This window comes from Aulonocara stuartgranti (genome assembly GCF_965226115.1).
Source record: "Aulonocara stuartgranti genome assembly, chromosome: 20".
Lineage (NCBI taxonomy): Eukaryota > Metazoa > Chordata > Actinopteri > Cichliformes > Cichlidae > Aulonocara > Aulonocara stuartgranti.
The window spans coordinates 7,616,795-7,640,840 of NC_138956.1; the positions used below are offsets into that span (position 1 = coordinate 7,616,795).

Genomic DNA, 24,046 nt, shown 5'->3' on the forward strand with positions numbered 1-24,046 from the left:
TTAAACTGCAATAAAACTGATGCTGAATATTTACATGTTAAATTTTCTATGGTTTTTTTTTGCATGTATTTTTTTTACCTGCTGCTGAGTTGCATGTCACCGAGCAGTTGATGATTTATGTGTGTTATCCCAAGAGGGAGGAGCATCTTCAGATTCTGTAAACACTGATCCATGTTAAGCTGCTGGAATTTCCTCTGCTCATGTCCTCTCACTGTTTACTTCTGGGAATAGTCAAGAAAAAGAAAATAAAAAGTAGTCCCCAAACAGTGTCAGCGGATCACAGCTTCAGGTTCACAAAAGGAAAAAACAACTTTGGATCATTTGATTTGTTTCCGTAGTACTTTAGATGTCTGAATTGTTTGGTTTGACTTCCTCTCTCAGTTGGACGTTGATATTTTTTCTATTGAATAAGGTATTTCATGATATGATTGGGTCCAAAATTTGTTGGAGGAACAAAAATTATTTTTGTAGTTTTGTCTCCGTAAACCACAACTGAGCAAATTAAGGTTTGACTGTGCAGTTCAGACTTTCAAATAAATAACAGAAGTATCACATTAACATGCTACTATTTTTATAGAACATTACAGCCCATTTTCTGAAGCTCAAAAGTACTAGGACAAACTAACATAATTTTAAATACAAGAATTGTTTTATATATTGGGATGAAAATCTTTTGCAGTCAGTGACTGCATGAAGTCTTGAAGCTGACATCACAGAATACTGTGTTTCCTCCCTTGAGATGCTCTCCTACGTGTTTACTGCAGCTGCCTTCAGCGACAGCTAGTTTGAGGGTTTCTCTGCCTTCAGCTTTGTCTTCAGGTGACTGACTTGGTCATTGAAGAATATCCCATTTATTTATTTTGTGAAACCTGTGCAGCTTCTTGCTTTGGATCATTATCCATTTGCACCGTGAGGTGCTGGGCCATCAGTTTTGCAGCACTTGAGCAGCAAGTATAGCCCTGTTCACGTCACGCCTTTTGGAAGTTGGCAAAAGCATCTCAATTTGAGCCTGGATTTTCACCTAATTTGTTGTCCCCAGTCTTTTTCTTATTGTTGAATCATGCACTCTGATCTTAACTCAGACAAGTGAGGCCTGCAGATCTTTAGATGTTGTTCTAGGTTCTTTTTTGACCTCCTGGATGAATCGTCAAAAAAAAAAAAGAAATCTGCAAAATCTTTTAGCTTACTTCACTTTGTCAAACAGTTTCTATTTAAGTGATTTCTTGGTTCAACAGATCTTGCAGTATAGCAGCAATTTTGAAGTCCTATCCTAGCTTTTGGAAATTTGACATAATGAGCATGGCACGGAACGTGACTGGGAAACTGAGTGAAACTGTAGGCCTATATGACAGTGACAGGTGAATTACAGATTAGGGTTATCCTAAAAGCCTTATTGTGGGACCGTGAATTAAAAAAGAAAGTTTATGTTTTAATAATTAAGACCTGAAATTAGCAGTTGAAACCATAAACTCATCAGGAAATTATTTACTGAGGACATGGATCAAAGGAGCAGTAGAGCAGCATCCCTCAGGTATGCAGCCTCTTCGAATCAGACACTACATCCAGTTTTTACACACGGTCTGTGTCCATTAACCCCTGCCACAGCATCCAAAACTAGTAGTTCCTTTTACTTTTTGTATTCCCACAGAACCGTGTTTAACAGCGTTACACACAGACTCACAAGGTGCTGGACACATCACCATAGCTGCTCGTGACAAAAGCAACCAGGATGTTAACATAGATAAACATAAAAGTTGTTATTTAATTTATATTAAGGCGTCATTGAGTGTTTTAAAGGCACCTATAAAAATATATATTATTATCATTGTTATTTATTTTAGAAATACTGTTGCCTTATGTCGTTGCATAATTCTAGTAAACACTGACACCTTATAAAATACTTGACAAGATGAGAGCATTATGTAACACCAGAATCCTTGACTATCTTTATTAAACCTTCAGACCTTCCATTTTTGTTTATTTAAAAGCTTCCTCTCCCACTGTTTCTCTGCAGTAACATCTTTACCCCCCATAGACACATAAAAAGAGCTTGCCTCCTCTTTCTGTCTCTCTGGGCTGAGAGGATATTTCATTTTTGATGTATTTATTTATTATTCTGTGAGGATTTCCCCTGAGACACTGAGTGCTTTGTAAAGCAGCACTAAATTAGCATCAAACACGAAGCGCTGCTGCTGCCTATTGGAGCATTAAATATTTAATTTACCAACAAACTGAATGGACTTTTGTTTTGAGTCAGTCGTGTCTTCCAGTGTTTTGGATGAAGTTCATTGCTTCAGTTTCTGCCAGAGGAATGTGTGCCCTCCACAGAGACCAGGCAGCAGATTCACAGGTTAAAGGTCAGGGATGTTCTCAGCTCTGTCGTCAGAAAAGACACACAAACAAACCCAAGGACGCACAGACACATGCACACACGGAGGACCACAACACAAAAATAACAGCTCATCTGCTTCATCTCCGTGCCTCTTTCTCATGACCTGACAGCTCCTGTGGGTTTGCGCGAAACCGTTTGACCCCCTCATGTTCTGTCGTCCTAGCTCTCCTTACTGCCACAGCCGTCCTTGTGATGTTCACAAGGAGGAGAATTTTTTGATGTTCACTATTCTTCTTTCAGATGGTATTTTTTTGTTTGTTTGACTGTTTGTAAAATTATCTTTTTTATAAATGAGACTGACCTTCAGCCAAAACACCAAGAGATCCGCCCCCAAAAACGATCACGTTTGTAATTCGTGTACGCTTGAGTAAGAAGGGCGTTCTCCTAAACGTTCCTTCAGTTTGTGTTCATTTTACTTTTCTCTGCTTATAAAAAACAACAAACATACATAAAGTAGAGATGAAGAGGCGTTCCGCATGAGCCTAAAATCTGAATTTGTTTTTTTCCTGTTTATATTTCAGTCTGTATGTTTGTTCACCCACCATCCACTACTTTAGGAGACAGATGTGAATATGAATATTCTTAATACTTTAATGCTGCACTTTACACTGTGCAAAAACATCCAATATTCCAATTAAATGTGAAAATTGTGGTTTTATTGTGTGTTTATTCCTTTTTTTTTTTCATTGTTCTTGTTGATTGTAAGATTACTTGGTTTTGTTTTAGCATATTTAGCATATTCGGTGATGCAGAAGCCCAAGAAAGTTTATTTAACTGAACAAAAATTGCTTCTGTTTGCAATATGGAAAGCATACTAAATGTATTACCTTGTTTTAGATTAAGTCATTGTGATTTATGTGTAAGCTAATGTAATTTAATTTCTTTATATTTTGCTTCCAAAGAGCCAGGCTTTCCTGTAATCTTTTAAAGTTGTCTTGAGCAACAGTGCTCCAAGCTTTCTGAAGGTCTTTCAGATTTTTTCTTTGGACATTGGCTGCTTTTTCACTCAGTTTTAGTCCAGTCTTCTATTTATTAAGTGACTTAATACTGACATATGAATTATTCATGTGTAAAAAATGCACCTAACTCACAGGATGAACCAATGTTGTATCTACACATAACAGGAAACTTGGCAATTGTTAGGAACTTTACTAGCAGCCTGTCTCAGAAACAACTAATTTGTTCCCATTTCTCAAAGTTTGACAGGCATAAAATAGTATTTCTGCACCAACGAGGTGATTCAAAAATAGCTATTAGCTGAAAACTTGGAATATCTCAGCCTGCTGTGCGATATGCCTTCAAAATTGTGAAGGAAATGGACAAGAGGAGGACAAAAGAAGAAGTGGTCGGCAGGTAAACAGTATCTGATAGTCATGTCCTTAAAAAACAGGAAAGTAAATCCAGCAAAGACCTGGCACAGGACCTGAACGACAACAGTGAGTGTTTACAGCCATCTGTAAAAAACAGTGGAGCTCTGTTATAGTTTGGAGATGCATATCAGTCAGAGTTTTGGGGGATCTTGTACAAGAAAGGTATCGTCAGATTTTGGTCTATCATGCAGTACAATGTAGAACCCACCTGATTGTCAGCAGCTTCATTTTTCAGCATGATCCCAAATATGTTGCCAGTACAGTAAAAGCATACCTGGATAGAAAAACACACAATGTATTGGCCTCCCCATTGACCTCAACATTACTGAAGGTATCTGGGGAGGCCAATCATCTTGACAGAGAACAAACCAAAAGGGACCAATCATCCAAAGAAGAGCTTTGGATGCCCTTCAAGAGAAGGAGAGAACGATTCCTGAAGACTACTAAAAGAAATTATTGGAAAGCTGCCTAAAACAGTTCAGTCTGTGTTGAAGAACAAAGGTGGTCATACCAGATATTGACTAGCTTGGAAGAACTGTGCAGACTGTTTTTATATTTTATGTATGTTTGCACCTATTCCCAGCAAAACACAAAGAAACGAGAGGTAAATTAAGACTTTTTCATGTCCTATATATTAATGGAAAATAAGATGGTGTGTGTAGGACACGTGCACAGGTTATACATCAAAGTCTTTCAGGGGGAGGACTGTTGAGCGTCCTGCCTTGGCTGTCATTCATCAAAGACGGTGAGCTCCTGTCACACACACTGGTACACACGGATAAACACAAATACAAAATGCAACCACACACATTAAATGCAGTTGTAAAAACACTAATCAGGCTGCAGAGTGACAGCTGCATTGCCAACAGATGGATCGGTTCCATCAGAGTTACTGAATGCGTAGGTGTGGAAAAAGATCGGTATCTGGCTCCGTTCGGTGCAGGTGTTTGAGGAAAGTCACCTGTGTATGCGCTGGAAAGTGCAGAGTGACAACAAAGGCTCTTCTAAACACAAATAACACTTTATTTATTGAAAGAATTCAGCAAAGTTGATGCATCTCATCTTTTTTCATAACTTACACAGTCATCGCTGAATTTAGTGGCTGCTAAACCTACAATCATGTGACAGTTATGAAGGAATACATGCAGTCTGGTCACACTAATATGACCTTCACTGTGATGCAGCACAGCAGGCCAGTGTCATGTTATGAAAAGCTGGTGCAATTAAAGCTCCTCACTTGCACAAATAATGAGGAAAACAAAAAAATCAGCAACAGAGGAAGAGTGTATACAGAAGTTTGAAATACAACCTTCAGGAAGTGAAAACCACAGCAAAAAGCAGTACAAAGCATTTACAGGCTTCATCTCCTCATTTTACTTTTATGATCAATCATTTCTAGATATAGAATAGTTGACTTTTTCTTCTTATTAAAGGCAACTCAGTTGATTTCTGTCCAACACATAAAACAGATCTACCCAACCCTTATACTACTCGTGTGTTTACATATAAATATTTGAATACCATGAAACCTTCTCAAACAGACCAATATGATGGGCTTGTATTTGTGATTACAATTGTCTGAACATGCAAAACCATTGTTCCGGTGCCAGCAATGTGTTGCCAGACATATGATAAAGGCTGAGTTTGTGCATATATGTGGAAACAAGCCTGTTTTTCTATCATGCATATGGGCCTTCAGGATTGATTGACCGACAATCCCGGTCACATTAACCAGGTCACCAGCAGCTCTGCAAACATCACACAGAATCAGAGACACTAAAGGCGCATCCTGATCTGGACTCTGTTTCCCCCGTCTGCAGCGTATTTATAATATTTATGTCCAAAATGCTAACTATAAGTAACTTGACTAGATGTAAATATTCCATGTGATTTTATTACACAAGTAATTATTTCTGGATTCTTGATTTATTTACATTCAGTTTATCAGTTTATACCAAGTATGTTTTCTTAATGATTATTTCAGATGCATTTTACACAAAATTATTCATTTTTATGAGGCCAAAGAATTTTTTTTTCTTGAGTATAGGAAGGGCAGGGGGGATGAGTCTGACCCAAGATCAGGATCTGTCATCCTTTATGGGTTTTTTTTGTTTTTTAATTACACTCTGGTTTGTGAGACTCAGAAGTCAGGTCCCTCTTTCTTCAGGTTTTTGTAGTCTGTGGTGATGGCCACAAACTGGGGGGGAAAGTAGAAAAAGACTGTGTTTGTGTACGTTGATTTAACAATCAATCGACAGTAAAACACAGTCAGATTAGAGTTCATGTGCTGCCTTACCTTGTACTGGTAAGTCGGGTCAAGTTTATTCCATGGCTCTGGGTTGTTGGTCTTGTCCCAGCTGAAGACACAGAGAAAATTAAATGATTAAATCTGATGAAAAGTTAATCAAGCTCTCTCCTGAGAGCTTTTTTGTTTCATCCCCGCTTTGTTCAACTGGTAAATAGAATAAGAAAGAAGCTAAAGAAACAACAAGACAGTGCTCCATCCCGTGAGGTCTTGTAAAAAGCATTTAGCCATGTCTGCTGTTGTTGGAGTTTCTTATATCAAGCGCTTGGGAAACAGCAGGAGAAGAGAAAGTCCAAGCAAAAAGGATAAGAGTAGGCAGGACTCCGTGTGACAGAAACCATCCTGAAACAAATCCCTCCACTTAGAATGTGAAACATTTATTCATCTCCTCTCCGCACGCCTTTGAATAAATTTTAACAAATGTGCATTTCAGGGTGAAATCAAGCCTATCACAGAAGGACGGCTAAGTCCTTTCTCTGTTTGGAGTCCATCTGTGATCATCCAGTAGGTGGGGACTGGTTGCTCTTTGGAAGTTGCATGCAATTAAAGTGAAAACAAAACTAAACAGATGTGCGAACCTGAGGAAACACAGGGTCTCCCAGCTGTGACACATTTCATTAAAAGATGGTGGGATAATGACTTTTAGCTTGTTGTTTTTTGTCAGTTGAAAAACAGTAATGATAACGAACAATTAAATTATGTTTTTAAAAAGTTCTCACTCGTGATCAAAAGTCAGAAATTTATGTGTGCTTACGTAACATGGGGTCCTCTGGCCAGCCGGATCAGATACACGGATGCTCCGCCCATTCCCAAACAAATGAAGAAGAACTGGGGGATGAGCTACAGAAAAATAAGAATTAGGCTTCTACACATATTTTACACTTAAACCATAAAAGACAACACATTTACGCCTACATGCTAATCTGCACCACACTCTTCACTGGTGTATTGGCAGCTGTACCTTTTGCTGCAAGGCCAAGATGCTGTTTTGTTTTAACATAATGGACGTTTGACTTAAAAAGAAAGAGCTCAGGAAACTCAGGAAAGCTGATAAAATACATTTCAGCCAGATGCATCGTAGACCACCCTGAAGACAGATGAAGACCCCAGGGACTGCCACATCCAGGGCTGATATACAGAGAAGTAATCTGGATATTTTTCTGCCAGCAGCAGTTTGTTTGTCTTATGTGATTTAGAAAAACAGAGCTGGCATTTACTCCCTTCAAATGATCGTTTGGAGCATTATTTCTATTTCGGCTGATTTTTCATTTTTATTTATTTGTCATTCTGCAGTCCTTATTCAAGATAAACTCATACCACCCTGAATATATTCACAAAAATCCATTGTTACCATGTGCACAATAACAGGAAGGGTAGTATAACTTGTCTCTTTGTATGTTACTTTTAGGGAACATGTGGGCTGCGTTGTTCTTTCTTTTGGCATAGAAGTTCACTGGTGACGCTTGATGATTCTTCTTGGTGAAGCCAAATCTTCTTATTCATTTATTTATTTATTTTACACTTCAGCTAACCTGTCATTTTCAGATTTGTCATCACAGCATCCAAGTGTGTTAAATCCCCACCTCCATGACTGAGAATAAAAAAGAAAATCCAGATTTGTCGGTCACAAAAAACAGAAATGTTAAAGGTTGTTAAATAACTATTATCACGATGGGAAGCTGTTAGTCCTTTCCAGCACTGCATCATCTTCAGCCTCGTGACTCCTGACAGTCTGCAAGTCGAATGTCTCAGTAAGAAAAAGCACATTCCTTGAATTTCAAGACAGATGCGGCACATCTTTTTTTTAAGCTAAAGTGAGGCGCGATGTGAGCCAACTTATTCAGCTGTGAGAAACTTTCTTCTAAATTAGCTGTCAGCCTTAAGCAATAGCATCATTTATTCAAAAACAGACACTCGATTTAAAACTGAGTCTATACTTAATATCTGCTGTAACAGAGGTGATCTGAGCAGCTGGCCCACTGAAGCTCAGGGGATTGAGTCTTGGCCTGCTGTTGCTCCGTCACCCTGCATCATCCCAGTGAACGTGCTGACACACATCTGGCGCATGTCTGTGCGTGTTTTATATAATTAAATCTCAGAGGGAAATTTTGTACTTCTGACTTCTCTGTCAGTAACTTCTTTAAAAAAAAAACTTTTGCTGCTGCTTTTACAGAATTTTCTTGTTATTTCAAATTATATGACGTAAATAAAATGACAAACAAATAAATATTTGTTTAAGATAAAACTGTTTAATTCTAGTTTAATGCTGTAAATAAAATTCAAATTTGATGCACTGAGTGTAAAACAACACAAAAAATACAGTAAAAGAAGAAAAGTTTCTGTATTTTTTTATTATTATTTTCATAATGTGTGATTTAGTACTACATAAACCCACCCTCACCTCCGTGTTTTACAGCTGGCACACCAAACCTGCTGAACTCCATCTGGTCCAATAAAACAATGTGTTTTGGTTCACTCCACCAAAACAATGTGCTGCCACTGTTGATTAGACCTAATTCCAAGTCCTCTGGAAAAGCTTTACTTTGCAAGCAGCGATTTTTCTGCTCTGACATCCCCCGTGGAGACTGACTTTATGCAATGAGCTTTACACTGCCTGAGCCGTCACTGAAACACCAATTTTCACAGTTAATCTTTGTGCCAAGTAAGAAGCACTTGCCTGCTTATTTTTTGGATAGTTGAAAGAAATAGTGTGCAGCATGCCATATTATTTATTTCCAATATGGCAACTGTGCCTTGTCTTCCTGGTCCACATTAGCACTGCTGCAAGTGTTTTTCATTTTTACGAAGCCACAGATGCACAAAGGTATTTATTAAGAGGTTAGTGATCACTGATTCTAAGGAACTTCACATGCTGGATTTCCATGTGCCATTTTTTTTCGGGTACAAGAATTTTCTGACATTCACACACTTGTGAAAAGTGTATTTTTGGACACAGTCTGTATAACTGACCCTCAGTCTGTCTTTGTCTTAGTGCTGCCACCACCTATCTGTCTGTCTCATTCTGGTTTTAATCACTGGTTCCATCTCCTCTCTGTCTGTCTCCCTGACTCTCGATCTACTTTCCCATCTGACCAACGATGCATTCATCTGGCTCATTCTCTGTCTGTGGGGCTCAGAGTTTCGGACTCTCTCTAACAGCCTTTCAGTCTCTCCTTCTTTCTGTTTGTTGTAACTTGATCAAGGAGGGTTGTAGAGTCTCACAGGGATTTGCCTCCTGCAGCTCTTCCCTCACTCCCGCTCTCCCTTAGAGTCTGTCTCTCAGTATCTCTGCCTGTCAGGATGATAGACCACATCACGGAGCGCTGGTAGAGTCTCATACGGATTTCTTCCCCGCTGCTTCTCTCTCTCTTCCCTTCTCCTGGGAGGCCAGTGAGAAGAAGTTAAAACTCTGTCACTCCCCTCTCTGACAGCAGAGCCGGTTAAAAACTGCAAAAATAATCCCCTGCCCTGTAGGGACAACTCAAATTTAAAAATTTCTTACTAAACATTTGTGAACTGCTTAGATTTTTGTCAGTTTAGATTTAAGGGGTTTGCGGAAGTCGCTGATGTGTTTTTGATGTCTTAAGCTTCTCAGTTCAGCTTGATTTTGAAACGAGCAACTGGAGCAATTTAACAGACTGAAACAGAGCTAAGATAAGATTAGATGAGACAAAATTAGACTTCTAAACAGACCTGCTGCTTTAACCAGTTCATTTACCTGTTACATACATACACTACTTAGGATGTCATGAAGTTTGCGTTAATACAGGCACTAGAATCAAATCAGTTATGTGCAGCAATTGTTAACATTGGGCAATATTTTCTTTGAGCATAGTCTAAACCAATATATATATAAACCTGTGGGTTTAATACTATTTTAACGAGCTGAAAAAAAAGAACCATCCTAGGATTCAAGTGTTTATCCAACCTCGCTAGTGACAAACTGAGTTTCTAGTGCAGCTTTGGTTTTGTTTCATTCAGTGAAGCATGTTTGAATAATTTCAACACACTAAGCAAAATTTCAGAAATGCAGAGCAGTTGATGGATTTCTATTAAAATGTAAGTTACATGTTAAAAGAAGCTGGACATGGCTTATCAAAATTTGAAACACCTAAAAACTGATCGAGAATTTAAAAGATTACTTACACCGGGGTGCTTCTTAGCATGCTCGACTGCTGCCCGAAACATCATTGCTCCAGTTTACAGTAAATCAGGAACAATGCATGAAAAGAAATGAATTCAGGCCTTTGTTCACAGCAAACACAAGCTTTGCACAGCCGAGCCCAGACGGGATGTAGACCTGTTGCTGGGAGAGGCGGGAGAAGGAGGAGAGAGAGGAGGAGGTCGTTTTACATCTGATTACAGCCACTGCTGTTCCCCTGTTGGGTAATTACACTGTGCTGGACACTGGTTAATAGTTTGTATTTAAACGGAAAAGTTTCGCCCCAGTAAACCGTTATTTGATATCCAGAAAAGAGACATTTGATGCTATCAGGCCATTCAATTAAAAGAAGTAGGGTTGTCTCAGACCTCAGAGGCGTTTTCTCTACCATTTCCCTCACTGTGTTTAAAGACTTGTCGGTCATTTGGGAGCTGACTAAAGGAAATGGAAAACCATTTGAACGCTGTGTCCTTTTAAATGCCATTAGGGAATATGGACCCTTGTCAGATCCACAAAGAGAAGACCCAAGTCCTGAATGAGGATCATTCTTGCGTGAGCGTGTTTTGATCCTGAATAATTAAGTTAACCAAATGTTCGTTTGATTGTTGCTAAAATACAATTTACACAATCTTAATGAAATGCGCTTTTGCGATGTGTCCATATTGCGTGCTCTTTAGCAGCAGATTCTCTGGGCTTGACTTGGCAACCAAAGTCAAGGATGCTCAACCAGCATGTTTGCTTTATTTCAGCACAGTCAGAGAGCTAGATGCACACCAAGTGTGTGAAATGTGGCAACACAGTTTAAGCCATCTAAAAAAAAAGGAAAATCTAAAAAGCAAACATAACCCAGTTTAGTCTGAACACCAGAAGTAACACGTACCCTTCACATTACGGCCGTTGCTGTGATTAAATAAAGGTAAAACCATCAATGAGCAGAGGTCAGGGCGACAACGCTTATCAGCTACACTGTTGCGTTTTAAAGGGTTATTGCACTGATTGACGATGATAGAAGTAGAGCCGCTAACGTACGTGCTCGCTCGCGTAAAATGCACGCTGCCTTTGGTCATCAAAAGAAAATGTCCCAGTCCCAGTCTGCCTAATGGACCCGTGTCTCTGATTCACTGCACTTCAATTTAATTAGAAGTGAAAACAAATACAACTCAATTTAATAAACGATGGCCTCACTTTCAACTCCACAGATGTGTTGTCCCAGATGTCTGTGCTAGATAATAAAGCAGCATAATAAAAGTCGACATGATGAGTGCTGTGGTTAAAACAGGTTTAAATAATTTTCTGTCTACACGTTTTAATTTTTTAAATACTATTTTAGCCTTTTTTTTCTTCTTACAAATGAAAATGGATCATTTGCACAGCTAGACCGACAAGGTTTTTCATAACAGCAGAGATTCATTATAATGACTTCATCGGCCTCAGACAAGGTGCCTGCAAAAGGTAATGAATCCCAGAGTGAGACAGGGCCATGGTCCCTCCTGTGTGTGTGTGTGTGTGTGTGTGTGTGTGTGTGTGTGTGTGTGTGTGTGTGTGTGGTAGTCAGACCTTTTGCAAATTGCAAATGAGTGCCTGGAACTACTCTCAAAGAGACTGTGCGTTCAGTGCCTGTGCTGCTGATGTTGTGGAAACATCAATCTTTTCACACTCTGTGGACTTGTCTTCCTTTCGGGGGCAAAAGTTAAGTGGTTAACAAACAAAAAACTGTAGAATATAAATTAATTATGAATAAATAATTTTTGAAAAAACTTCAATGGTTTTAGTGTCTAGCACAGTTCTCCAGCTAGTTGATTTGGACTGTATAAAACAAATGAACCTGTATAAATCTGCTCACATCAAGATTTGGAAGAGAGTTTATCAAATGTATTTTTTATTTATTTATTTTTTGGTGTTTTGAGTATCGCAATGCAAATCTCTTTTAGTTGAGTTATAATTAGGAGAAGCCAGACGGCTAATATCTGAAAAACTCTCCAACAACAGCTTTATAATAATGAAAGCGTCTAAATTAGGTTTGGGGTTTTAAATTGTAAATGCTAAAAGGGGGTTAAAAATGAGAAATATGACTGTGTTGGGTTTTTTAAATATATCCTCATTCTTTTATACACATCTCTCTTAAGGTCCCGGTACAGCATTTCAGTCATGTTGAGGTCTGGACTTTGACTGGATCATTGCAGCACCTTTATTGCTTCTTTAGCTTTAGCTGTTGGACAGATAGCCTCACATCTGACTGTAGAATACTTATATATTATATACAATATATATATTGTATACAGAGGTGCAATGACTGCAAGGTGCCCAAGATCCAGTGGCTGCAAAACAAGCCTAAATCATCACCCCTCCACCACCATGCTTGGCTGTTGATATGAGGTGTTTGTGCTGACATGTTATTTGGTTTTTGACAAAAATGGTGCTGTTTATTATTAAGACATTGTTCCAGAAGTTGATTTGGAGAGTAGAGACTTTCTCCTGACAACCCTTCCAAGCAAACCACACTTATTCAGTGTTTTTCTAATTATGCTGTCACAAACTTTAATATTTAAAATGCAAACTGAGCCCTGTAGAGTCAGAGATGTATCTCTTGGGTCTGTTTGATTGATTGATTGATTGATTGATTGATTGATTGATTGATTGATTGATTGATTGATTGATTGATTGGCTGGGTTGGGTTGGGTTGGGTTGGTATTGGTTGGTTGGTTGGTTGGTTGGTTGGTTGGTTGGTTAGTTGGTTGGTTTGTTGGTTTTGGTTTGGGGTTGAACAGCCTGACCTTGGGGAGAATATGCTGAGCATTCTCACTGTAGAATGACAGACTTCCCACTGTTTGGAAATTGACTTAAAACCCTTTCCTGATTGATGAGCAACAATTGCTTTTTAAACATTGTTGTTGACTCCTTTCCTCTTTGGCATTGTGTTAAAATAAACATAATGGCTGCAGATGAGCAAACTTTCAAAACTGTTAAAAACTGCTTCAGTAGTGAGGCTCACACTATTTTTGTTTTCACACTTCATTTGTGACTCTGTGACATGTTGTGCTTGTCTGATGTAAAAGTGCTGAGTGTTGCTGACGTATAGCCGTAACTGTCATTTCTGTTTCTTAAAGATAAACAGCTATAGGGATCAGCTGGAACTAGTTTTCTGGCCGTCCACACCCCGAGGATGCAGGGTAGAGCCCCGAGGGATAAAAGTGTGTCTCTGACCTCTTTTCTGATCCATGTGAGATTACGTGTTTGCACTGAGATAAAGCTTTTATGTCTGTGTTTAAATTTCCCTTCAAGGCTGCGCAGTCAGAGAGGCAAATGACAACGATAATCAGTATATACCCAGCGAGCGTTTTACAGCTGATGAGGAGACAGATTCCAAATACCTTTTTTAGTATAAAAGCATGGCCTACTTTTGCCTTCAAAGGCGACTCTGGAAAGTTTGTAGTTCAGTTCAAGTCACTTACAAAGGTGTGAAAAAAGTGACAGGTTTTCACTGAGCAAAAAACTGTTTTAAAACATCCACAAACTTCTCAAAGTGTTCCTGCAGCACAGCCAACTTTCCTCTGTGAAAAATATATAGTATTTTCAAACAAAAAAAGCCTTTAAGATTTTTAAGTAGATAAAAATTCTACTTTTGCATCACACAGTTCCTTGAATAACATATTCACGGGCAACAGAGAAGTGGCTTAAACAGCTGGAATCTTCTTTAAAGGTTACTTATTTGTGCTTTTGAAGTCGGTTACTATATGGCTCCTTTGTCAATAGTATGAATATGAGCTTGCAATAGCCTCTGTTCTTGTGCATAAATACTCCAAATGATTTTAAGTACACTATCCTTACAGTAATTTTATCTACTCACAGACTGTCCATGTTCTCTGTCAGTGCAGGAAATACCAGCTGTGTCAGGGTCAGTCAGCTCCAAATGTTGATGTTATTGTATAGCATCTACATAAAGCTTCTCTGGTTGGACGGCAGCCAACATGTCCGTTGAAGATGACTCATTGAAGTCCCGTTCTGGGAGTCAGGAAACTCGAGACAGTGGTACATGATAGAATTTTTAATGGAGTAATGGATTTAAATTCATGATGTCAATGTGTTTTTACTTTGATTGACCACATTAAATGTTTATTTAGCAAAAATATGAGTCATACCCACAGATTATAAGCGCAGACAGGTCACTTTCTTATAGTGCAATCGTCTGCAGGGAAACCTTGAGTCTTTGCATTCATATTTTTGACACACACCATCTAAACTTGCAGATCAAGTAGACGGGGATCCACTAGGGAATCCTGTTACACTGCAGGAAGTGCTCAAGAAAGGATCAAGGAACACGGCAAAAATCAGGTTGTAGACTTTGACTCCAAACTGCCCAGGTGACATCTAATCAAGCATCTGTGGGAAGCCTCTGAACTATCAGCCAGAAAACCAGGGTTAGATCATCATGTTGGAACAATCATATCACTTCTTTTTTTACCCTTTTAGGCTCATTTAAATCACCTTTTGCGATGTTAACTGAATTTTAAAAGGTTTCTGCAGAAAACCAAAGTGAATTTTAATTGTAAACCGTAACTGTGGGTGCTTATAGGAGCTTGCATTAATGGAGGGGAAGTCTTATTCAAGACAGCCACTGGAGCAGCATGTCAGAGTCAGACTGACGAGCTCCGGGAGGGGGATGAGATACTGAAGTGACATTTGCAGGCAAAAAAAACAAGCCCTATTTAAATGTAGTTGGACTTTAAAATGATAAAGAAGTACATGAACATGTAATGATTATGTGAAACTTCTATTTACAATAATCCATCAGATCCCATATTTTTAGATTCATTTAATGATTTCAGTCATTACGTGTCTCTAAATCAGCAGGTTTAAAGCTGGAGTCACCTTCATGTTTGCATGTGTGTTTACAGTTTAAAAAAAAACGCCATGACTGACGAGAGAGAAGGCAGGAGGAGAGATGGAGGAGCAAGAAAGCATCCCAGACTCACTGTAACCCGGTTTACATCATCCGTAACTATGCCAACAAGACACTCTGCTGACAGGCTATTACATATATCGCAACCATGAAGACCTCTTTGAACGTTGAACTGGCAGGGAAGTGGATAATTTCACTGAGGATCTGTCTGCAATACAACAAGTTTTACACAGAAGCAATAACATAACTGATATTGGCCATCCATTAAGAAAAATAATACCTTTTGGGCATCTGTCACAGCTCCAACTCCAGGTCATTATTTTTTCCTCCCCTTTACAACAGGACTGTGACATGTGCTCTGAGCTGCCTGGCGTTCCTGCTGACCTACAACACTGGAGCTCACAAATAAATCCTCCTAATTGGACACTGGCCAACTTGGTGGCACAAACAGGGTGCAAGACAGAGCAGGCTTGTTTAAGAATACACAAGATCTGCATGGTGTACCTACAGTATCAGCAGCAGTGCTTGACTTGTGCATCACAGCTGTGTGTAGGGTGTACAATAACTGCATCACAGCAGCGAGAAGAATAAGGCCACTGGAGATCCTGACCTCAGAAAACGGTTAGGATTAAAGAGTTTTTTGCATTTTTTAGAATCTCAACTTAGTCAGACATTATTCACCTGCTGTGAATGCTGTGCACTGAATGGTAAGGAGAAGGTAGAGAACATCTGCTGGGTTTTTTCCCCTCAAAATCATTAGGAAAGCCTGGCTGGACTGCAGCGTAGCCATAGAAATAAATCCTGGTTACTAATTTTCACACATAAAAGATTGCCTTGTTTTTGCCCTTTAATCCCTCTAGTTACATTTGAGCCAATTAACCTGCAGTCACTGGCCTGTGTTGGCTCCGATTAGCCAAGTGCAGCCCTGCTGTGGAAACCGGGGGCTATTTTATGAGTGGGGTCGCCACACAGTTGTTTTGGGAAAAGCAGAACGTTCTGAACCTTGAGCACAGTTTAACGCCACATGATGCTATTAGACTTCAGAGGACTGAGAAACAATGCAATGCACACACCCTCCAAGGCAACTCACGGTGTGTCAGACAAGATTCAAAATTTTCAGATGAGTGTGGAGGTATAGATGTATACTCTGTCAACAGCAGACCAGATTCACCTGCTGTCCAACGACTCCATGAGAATAAAGTCCAATCAGTTTTAGCATTAAAGGAAGAATGCTAAAACTGTGGTAAGAATATGTCTCCTTCAGTCTGGCTGATAAGTCGACTTACATAAACTATTAGTACAAAACACTAAATACTGCTTGTAACTGAATAATAGTGAAGCCAGAGTAAGATTTTGTGTTCATTTGTGCCATCTAGTGGTAGAACGATATACTGCAGCACACAATTTTATTTATTTATTTATTTTTGCATTTAAAGAGCCCATCTACTTTTACCCAAAAATATTTTATTACATTGTTCTGGTGGCATTTAGAACAGAATAACTTTATTCTCCACATTAGCAGAAAATTGTGTGTGAGTCATCAAGTCATAAATCAATTCATAAAAAAAATACTGGCAGCACTCAGCCCACAGTCACACAAATGCATACATAAAACTTCAGTACAAATACATCACAGAGTCTTATAACTCAGTATGCTAATTGCTTTTGGCACAAATGATCCCTTATGCACCTTTTGCCTACCTAAAGGCGCCCTGTGAAGTCTTCCTGAGGGCATTAGTTCAAAATAAGAATGTTATGTGGTCTCATGCTCTCTAATCACTTTAACACCCACAACAGTAATTACATGTTCCAGGGTCAAATTACTGGTCAGATTTTCTGTAATCTGTGACTTAGAGCTCAAAAAGGATTCCTCTGATAAAAACCTACAGGACAAAGAATTAAAGCTGGCATGAAAGAAAGTTTCTTTTCCCTAACTTTAGTGAAAACAAAGGCTAGCTGCATGTATAAATAGCACTAGAGGTGTTTGAGGGAATGTGTGTGAGCATTCAGCAAACTGAACATTTAACTAGAAAACAGGAAAAGAAAGGAGAGAAGAAGAAGGGACAGAAGACACGAAATATCAGATTTCTTTGACAATCAAAAGACAGACAACGGTCTCCAAGAGGGGAAATGTTTTTGTTTTGTTTTTTAAAAACACAGACATACAAAATAAAATTATATTTACACAATAATACAAAAAAATACTCTTGGCCTTTAACAACATTCATTTGATCCCTGTTCAATATGAACTCTTGTGATTTCACCAAGAACAGCAGTGTACAATACTCCTGATTCAGTTACAGTTATGCATTTCCCGTCTCTCTCAAGCTCATTTTAGGGGGTTTTTCCCAGCGCCTGGAATTCAAAGACCAAAGCGTTCAGCAGGAGTGACAGCAGCTTTCTGGCGGTTGTTGAAAAAGCACGATCCGAGTCGAGCTGAACGAAAGAGGACAAAGTGAAACCCTTCACTTCATCCTGAAATCATTCCTGAACTTCGGACACGTCGGGGGGGGGGATATCAGAGAGCTTTGCTTCACGTGGTAACCATGGTAACATCAGCAACAGCACTAGTAGAGGAGGAGGGGGTCGGATCTGTCGTAACCATGGTGATGGCAGCAGGACCTTCTGTAGATGCTTGCATTGTAACGGGTGGCTCAGCAGGGCGAGCGGGTTTAGCGATCTTCATGGGAACGAAAGCGTTGGAGGCGCAGTGCTCGCTCAGATACTCGCCTCCTTTCTCCTCGTAGTCCTGTCTGCTGATCCATCCCTCCGACACTGCTCCAGGAGGGTGCTCCAACGCCCAGCCTCGTGCTCCATGCCAGGCATCCAAGGCCGGACAAGACGCCATGGTCACCTATGAAGAAGTTTTAGGTTACCTTCAGATGATCTCAACACTAATCAAAACATCTGAAAGGACCGGAAAGTTTAGCTGGAGTCATTTATCCCATAACGGTTCCCATAACTCACTTCTTTATTTTGAAACAAGCTCTGTTGCTTCATATCTAACTATATGCACTATTTATATGGCTGGCTACTCACTGGACACTTTATTAGGTACACCTTGCTAGTACTGGGTTGGATTCGTTTTCCCCTTTAGAGCTGCCTTAATTCTTCAACCAAGTGCTGGAAACATTCCTCAGGACAGTTTGGTCCATAATGACATGATTTGTCGGCTGTGGGGGCGTTCACTGGATATGTTTTATTTTTCAGACCATTCTCTGTAAACTCTAGTGATGGCTGGGTGGGACAATCTTCAAAATCACTTAAACGTTTTTTCTCCATTCTAATTCTAGGTTTGAACTTCAGTGCCTGCATGCACCGAGTAGCTGCCATGTGATTGGCTGATTAGATATTTGCACTAACAAGCAGTTGAACAGGTGTACCTAACAAAGTGTATGGTGAGTGTACATTAGATCATTTATATTTATGTCACATCCCATGTTGAACTTTAGAAAAATATTTGAGCTGATGACTTTAAAGCAGGAGTGTTGAACTCCAGGCCTCGAGGGCCGGTCTCCTGCAGGTTTTAGATATCACCCTGGGTCAACACACCTGAATCAAGTGATTAGTTCATTACCAGGCCTCTGGAGAACTTCAAGACATATTGAGGAGGTAATTTAGCCATTTAAATCAGCCGTGTTGGATCAAGGACACATCTAAAGCCTGCAGGACACCGGCCCTCGAGGCCTGGAGTTCGACACCTGTGCTTTAAAGAGACGATACAACCTTTTTGTGGCGTTTTGCGTTCCGTTACTATGTTCAAGATTTTTTCCAGAGAAAACACAAAAGCTTAAAGTCCAGGGTTTTACGTCCACCTGAAAGCTCTTGTTTTCTGTTTTTTGTGGTTACTGTTTGAACTATATTAGATTTTTTTGTCCTTATCAAAAAAAGATTTCAGATTTTTTGACAAAGTAAACATAACAGCGTTTTAGGAGAGCACAGGCTGTACCTTGAATTGTGACTGGAAGGGTCTCATGGCCAGCAGTTCTCGCTCTACCCTCTCTTTCATCCCAGGATACTGCATGTTCCCTCCGGTCAGAAATACATTGCTCACTAGCGCCTCCTGCTGCTCTGGAGTGTACCTATTTGTGATTAAAGCATCAAAGTTCACATCATTAACAAAAAAATAAATACCATCAGTAAAAAACTAATAAAAAAATAATAATAAAAGAATGTTTATATAACATAGCATTTTCTGGCTCCTTGTAATAACTTCATCAGGATGAGGTTATGTGTTTATACAACTTCTCTGCATATTCGTGCTTTTGTGTACAACCGTTACATCCCATCATTACCTGGCCAAAACATATTGCAGAGTCTCCATCAGTCCCATCTGCTCCTCTCCAGTCAGCGAAGGCTGGAACAAAATCTCTGGACACCGCAGACGCTCCGTCCCCACAAAGAGCTGGTGGTACTCCGCCATGTTAAACACGGGCTGGAGGAGGAGGAGCGGGGGAAAAAAAGTTCTCCTTCATTAACGTGAAGTTATGACAGTACTGACACCACCACATGTTTCAAATGTTGCAATAGCAAAGTTATGCTCAAAAACTACTGGAAGTTTTTCTACACATTTTGCCACACATGACCGCAGCAGGTATTTCCCTGCACAGCATTAATGAGGCTCTACATGTCTCTGAGACATTCAGGTATCCTGTGCCATTACCTGAACCACATTAGCAGGTTTTTCTGGCAGCGAGTCCTCGGGGAAGTCAGAATCCATCAGTGCCACTCCATCTGTCTCGTCCATCGGCTGTTCCAGCTCTGACACCTGACAGAGAGCCACAGAACAGCCTCAGGCTTTGTGTCAGGAGCACTACATCCACCGCAGCAATCAAGCATAGATGCTGTAGAGCCTCGCAGCACAGTCGTGATAATGACATTTACACCTAATTAATTATTGGATCATTTCAATTTCACTTGTGCTCTGTAGTCATTTTCACTGTAATTTGACAACTTGAGCTCTTATTATTTAGATAACCATCTCATTATAGATACAGTGCTAACACTGTCATATGCTCAGCATTCTTCTATTAACTGTTTTCTACCAAAAAGCAGTTGCAGATTTGTTTATCCAAATACTGATTCAGACACAGAGCCTGGAAATGTGGGCACAGCACATGCAAAAACAAGTCAGTACAACCGAATTCTATTTTTTAAACTTGATGGCAGAACACCTACCTCCGCCTTTCCCTCTGCTCCATCACTGTGCAGCAGCTTCTGTCTACCCTGCTCTACAGCGAGCTGCAATTTGTTGATGTACGACTGCAGCTCCTCGGCTGAATCCATGTTAAGCTCCACCAGACTCTTGTGAAACTGATCCAGCAGGCCGTCCTCCAGCAGCTCCTGCACACACACACACACACACACACACACACAACTCTATGATCAGTAGGTGAAATACTGTTTTATGTGTTTATTACCGAGTGCCAATTTCCATCTTGTCTTCCGTCCTCAGCTGGAACAATCAATCAATCGTCTTTGACTCGCAGTGTAACTGCCAACATATAAATTATGCATTTCTTTTCTGTGACTCTCTTTCGCTCTTGCTTGGTCACCCATAGTGTTGCAAATGATTCCCGCAATCCCAGTGGAAGTGCATTAAATTAATTAAATTTTATCTGCCAATCAGGTGCTATGTTAGAAATCATGTTGTTTGTCAACACTGCACTACCGTTACAACTACTATAAGTATGCATGCATGTACCGGCCTAAAAACAAGATCCAAACCTCCTGATGACAGTTCCATTGAAATATAGAAAGGTAGGCGTTTAAAAAAATGGAAAAAGATGAGAGAAACAAACAGGCTAACTGATAAGACAGGAATCCGCCATCAGAGAGACAACTCTTGTGCTTGTGAACTTTAAAAGGTCCAATAAGGTCCTTGCCTGTACTGCTAAGAGTCTGTCCAGCCTCTCTTGGTCCTGCTGCAGCTTCTCCTCTCGGCGGCGAGCATTAATCTCTTGAAGTCGTCGAAGTTGCTGAGCTCGTCTCTCTTGCCGCTCCTCTACACTCACACAGCCGCCCGGCACCTTACTCGAAAACGGAAGCTGCATACGGTGAACTTCCCGCTCATAAAACTCTGGGCTGCGCCACTTTTCCAGCTCTGCGGAAAACACAGCATAGAGGAAATGCAAAGTCAAGGGGAGGAGAGAGCACATGCATGCACCTCTGTGCTGACTCCTCACTCCTTTTATTCACAGTCATCTGTTTCTCTAGTAGTTCTGAGGAGGAACTCACTGTGTGCAATCTACCGATGTTACTAAAATATTCTTCAGCTATCATAAATCTAAAGCATTTAATTGCTGTCCCATAAAAAAAACAAATGCGTAGTTACATGTCCATGGATATATTTGTACCTTCATGATAATCCACAGCAGTGTAGCTGTGCTCATGCAGCAGCTCCTCCATGCGGCTGAGTGTGATGGCAGCAAGGTGACCTGGGTATTTCAGCTGCAGGAGGCGCTGCAGGTAGGACGCTGCCTGACTCCCAGCCACATTCACACGCTTACAATTCACAGCATCCAACCTCGAACAAAAACCAGATAAGAACTAAAACTACGGTGTGTGATAAAAATCAGGAAAACAGAGCAAACGGTAAAAGCTGTATATAAATCATTCGTTTGTGCATGTTGATCCTCACCTGCCATTAATAACCGGCAGGATGTGTGAGCAGTGGTAACCTGAGGACAGAATGATTCCCGTGTGTGGTGACTGGAGCTTCCTTTGATTGTTATTGTGGTAGAAACTGTACAAGGAATCCACACCATAGGAGACGTATGGGACGCTGTAGCACTCAAAAAGCAGCTCTGACATCATCTGGCGGCAGTGCAGTGGGTTGCAGGGCGCCTCTGTCAGCACAATGGGGTGATCCACACTACCCTGCAAAAATAATAATAATAATAATAAAGTGGTGTTGATGTATTGTCTGGGTGTCCAGGTGACTTACATGACTATAAACAGCTAGCAGAAAATATCCCGGGAGTTAAGTTGTTCAATTAATCCTGAACTCCAGATACAAAACCTTCAAACCGACCAACGTTTCACTTACAAATGACTGATTTAACTTCCGCTCACCTCTGACGTGATGCCCAGGTGTGTAAACACATAGTCGAAGATGAGCTCTTGGATTTCAAAGTTGACCACCACGTTTCGGTCAAACTGGCTCTTCAGCAGCCACCGCAGCGGCTCCAAATTGGGGATGTCGTTACCGATCTGGGTCTCACTGCGGGCAGCGCCTCTGCTTCGCGCCGCCACAGACTTGAACAGGAGCCGCGGAGGGTCGAGCTCGGCCCACGGAGCCGCCCAGCCGGCCCGGGTCTGGAAGGAGCCGTTATCTATCACTATAGGAGAGGGTGTATGGGTCAGATACTGTACGGGGAGCTCAAGAATTGGATCAGGGGAGGCTTTCCAGTCCTGGAACGAGAAAATCTGACACACCGGTCCTTCTTTGGAAGCCATTTTGAAAATGTGTAACTGCAAAATACAGCCGACTGGAGGCTCGGTGTCGCAGATTTACAGTTCCTGACAGATTTTTAAATCACTTTTATCATATAACCTTGATGTGTGTGATTTTAGCAATACGAACTGGAAACAAACATTGATTAAAACACACACACACACGCACACTATACATGACAAATCCGAATGGAGAAAAGCATAAGCATAAGACTAATATTCCAGCTAAGTGATTCCCTAAATATGAGACGACCCCCCTGGTGGGCTAGCAAGGTACTGCAGGTGGGCCCCATTTATGTACAGTTACATTCCATCTATCCATTGTATTTATATACAAAGTTAATTAAATCTGAGAATAGGCCGTGGTTAGTTTGCGATATTACTCTTTACTCTTCTTTACTGCTCTTGTTTCGAAGTTCGTGTCCCAGTGGCAGGTGGGTCACACTTTAGCCTTAAAACTGTGTATATGACTGGGTAGTATGAGCAATTTATAGCCAAAACCCTATATTAGTTATATATTTTGAATAAAATGTTCAAGTAAATTCATCACGTTTTCTTGTATTTCTTTTTAGAGTGAAGATTTAAGATTGGGTGAGCCCCAGCACTCTTAACTTTGAAAATGGCTGGTCTAGCTAATTTAAACAAAATACAATTAAAACATTTAAATTATTTTTAATTCCTGATCACCAATTTATTTTTGAAATGCAGTTATTTTATCTACAAAAAAGACCCCGTATAGAGTTTCAGAGAGCTGTATGGTAAACACCAAGACCCATCACATCTGTGTAGGTTCTCAGTTCCAGGTCACAGTAATCTAAGGAGCTTGGAAAGAAACTGGACTTCTTTGAGTTTCTTGAAGAATTTTCACCTCTCATCCAAACAGCTTCTTCAGCTCTAAGAACAAATAATGGAGATTCCCAGGTATTTAAGCCCTAGTGGGAGTTGTCCCTTAAGATGGTCATTGACCCACTATTGACCATGTGCCTCATGACATGAGCCAAGGTGTGAAAAGGGGTGTGGATCATTATCAGCAGAGGTTTCGGGTGAGACCTTGCCTCACCCTATCATGTGACTTCCTTCCTTCCTTTTTGAAATCCTTTAAAGTGACCTCGCAAGAACTGCTGATGAACTTCTTGGTAGTATTTAGAGTGATCTATGCTCTACATCTGCTACTTCAGTTATTAGCAAAGGACTGAATAACACTGTATTCATTTAGAGTACAGAAGTCTGGAGCTGGTCAACTGTTCCCTAACTTAGAAACTCAAGAGTCTGGATAACTGTATCAGAGCACAGTGTCTAGTTTTGTTTTGGGCTGTTGTTTTATATCATTTTTTGATGCAATAACTGGACTACAAGAAATTTCTGATAGTCATTGTTTGGAATATAAACGTTAACAACAACAGAACCAGGACAGTGGTATATGTAGGGGAGAGCGGGGTAAGTTGTCACACTTTTCACACTG

General features: G+C 40.2%; 2 protein-coding genes across 2 annotated transcripts; both read right to left on the reverse strand.

Moving 5' to 3' along the window:
- Positions 1 to 4,764: 4,764 nt before the first annotated feature.
- ndufa4l2a (NDUFA4 mitochondrial complex associated like 2a) lies at positions 4,765 to 10,424 on the reverse strand. Its single transcript, XM_082520141.1, has 4 exons — positions 10,214 to 10,424; positions 6,822 to 6,907; positions 6,059 to 6,119; positions 4,765 to 5,959 (listed from the first exon to the last, which is right to left on the reverse strand). Exons 1-4 carry the CDS (start codon positions 10,256 to 10,258, stop codon positions 5,903 to 5,905), a joined length of 249 nt encoding a protein of 82 aa, XP_082376267.1. The 5' UTR covers positions 10,259 to 10,424; the 3' UTR covers positions 4,765 to 5,902.
- A 6,149-nt stretch (positions 10,425 to 16,573) lies between these two features.
- Positions 16,574 to 22,614, reverse strand: actr5 (actin related protein 5). Its single transcript, XM_082517573.1, has 9 exons — positions 22,204 to 22,614; positions 21,770 to 22,008; positions 21,486 to 21,655; positions 21,015 to 21,232; positions 20,308 to 20,472; positions 19,793 to 19,897; positions 19,425 to 19,564; positions 19,079 to 19,211; positions 16,574 to 17,983 (listed from the first exon to the last, which is right to left on the reverse strand). The coding sequence occupies exons 1-9, from the start codon at positions 22,585 to 22,587 to the stop codon at positions 17,663 to 17,665; spliced, it is 1,875 nt and encodes a 624-aa protein (XP_082373699.1). The 5' UTR covers positions 22,588 to 22,614; the 3' UTR covers positions 16,574 to 17,662.
- Between the last annotated feature and the right edge of the window lie 1,432 nt (positions 22,615 to 24,046).

Coding starts and splice junctions, on each gene's coding strand:
- actr5 (XM_082517573.1), bottom strand. CDS start 22,587: ATGGCTTCCAAAGAAGGACCGGTGTGTCAGATTTTCTCGTTCCAGGAC. Junction 21,656..21,769: donor CTGCCGGTTATTAATGGCAG/GTGAGGATCAAC, acceptor TTTTTGTTCGAG/GTTGGATGCTGTGAATTGTA. Junction 19,898..20,307: donor GAGCAGAGGGAAAGGCGGAG/GTAGGTGTTCTG, acceptor GCTCTCTGTCAG/GTGTCAGAGCTGGAACAGCC.
- ndufa4l2a (XM_082520141.1), bottom strand. CDS start 10,258: ATGATGTTTCGGGCAGCAGTCGAGCATGCTAAGAAGCACCCCGGT. Junction 6,120..6,821: donor GCCAGAGGACCCCATGTTAC/GTAAGCACACAT, acceptor CTGTGTCTTCAG/CTGGGACAAGACCAACAACC. Junction 5,960..6,058: donor ACCCGACTTACCAGTACAAG/GTAAGGCAGCAC, acceptor TTTCCCCCCCAG/TTTGTGGCCATCACCACAGA.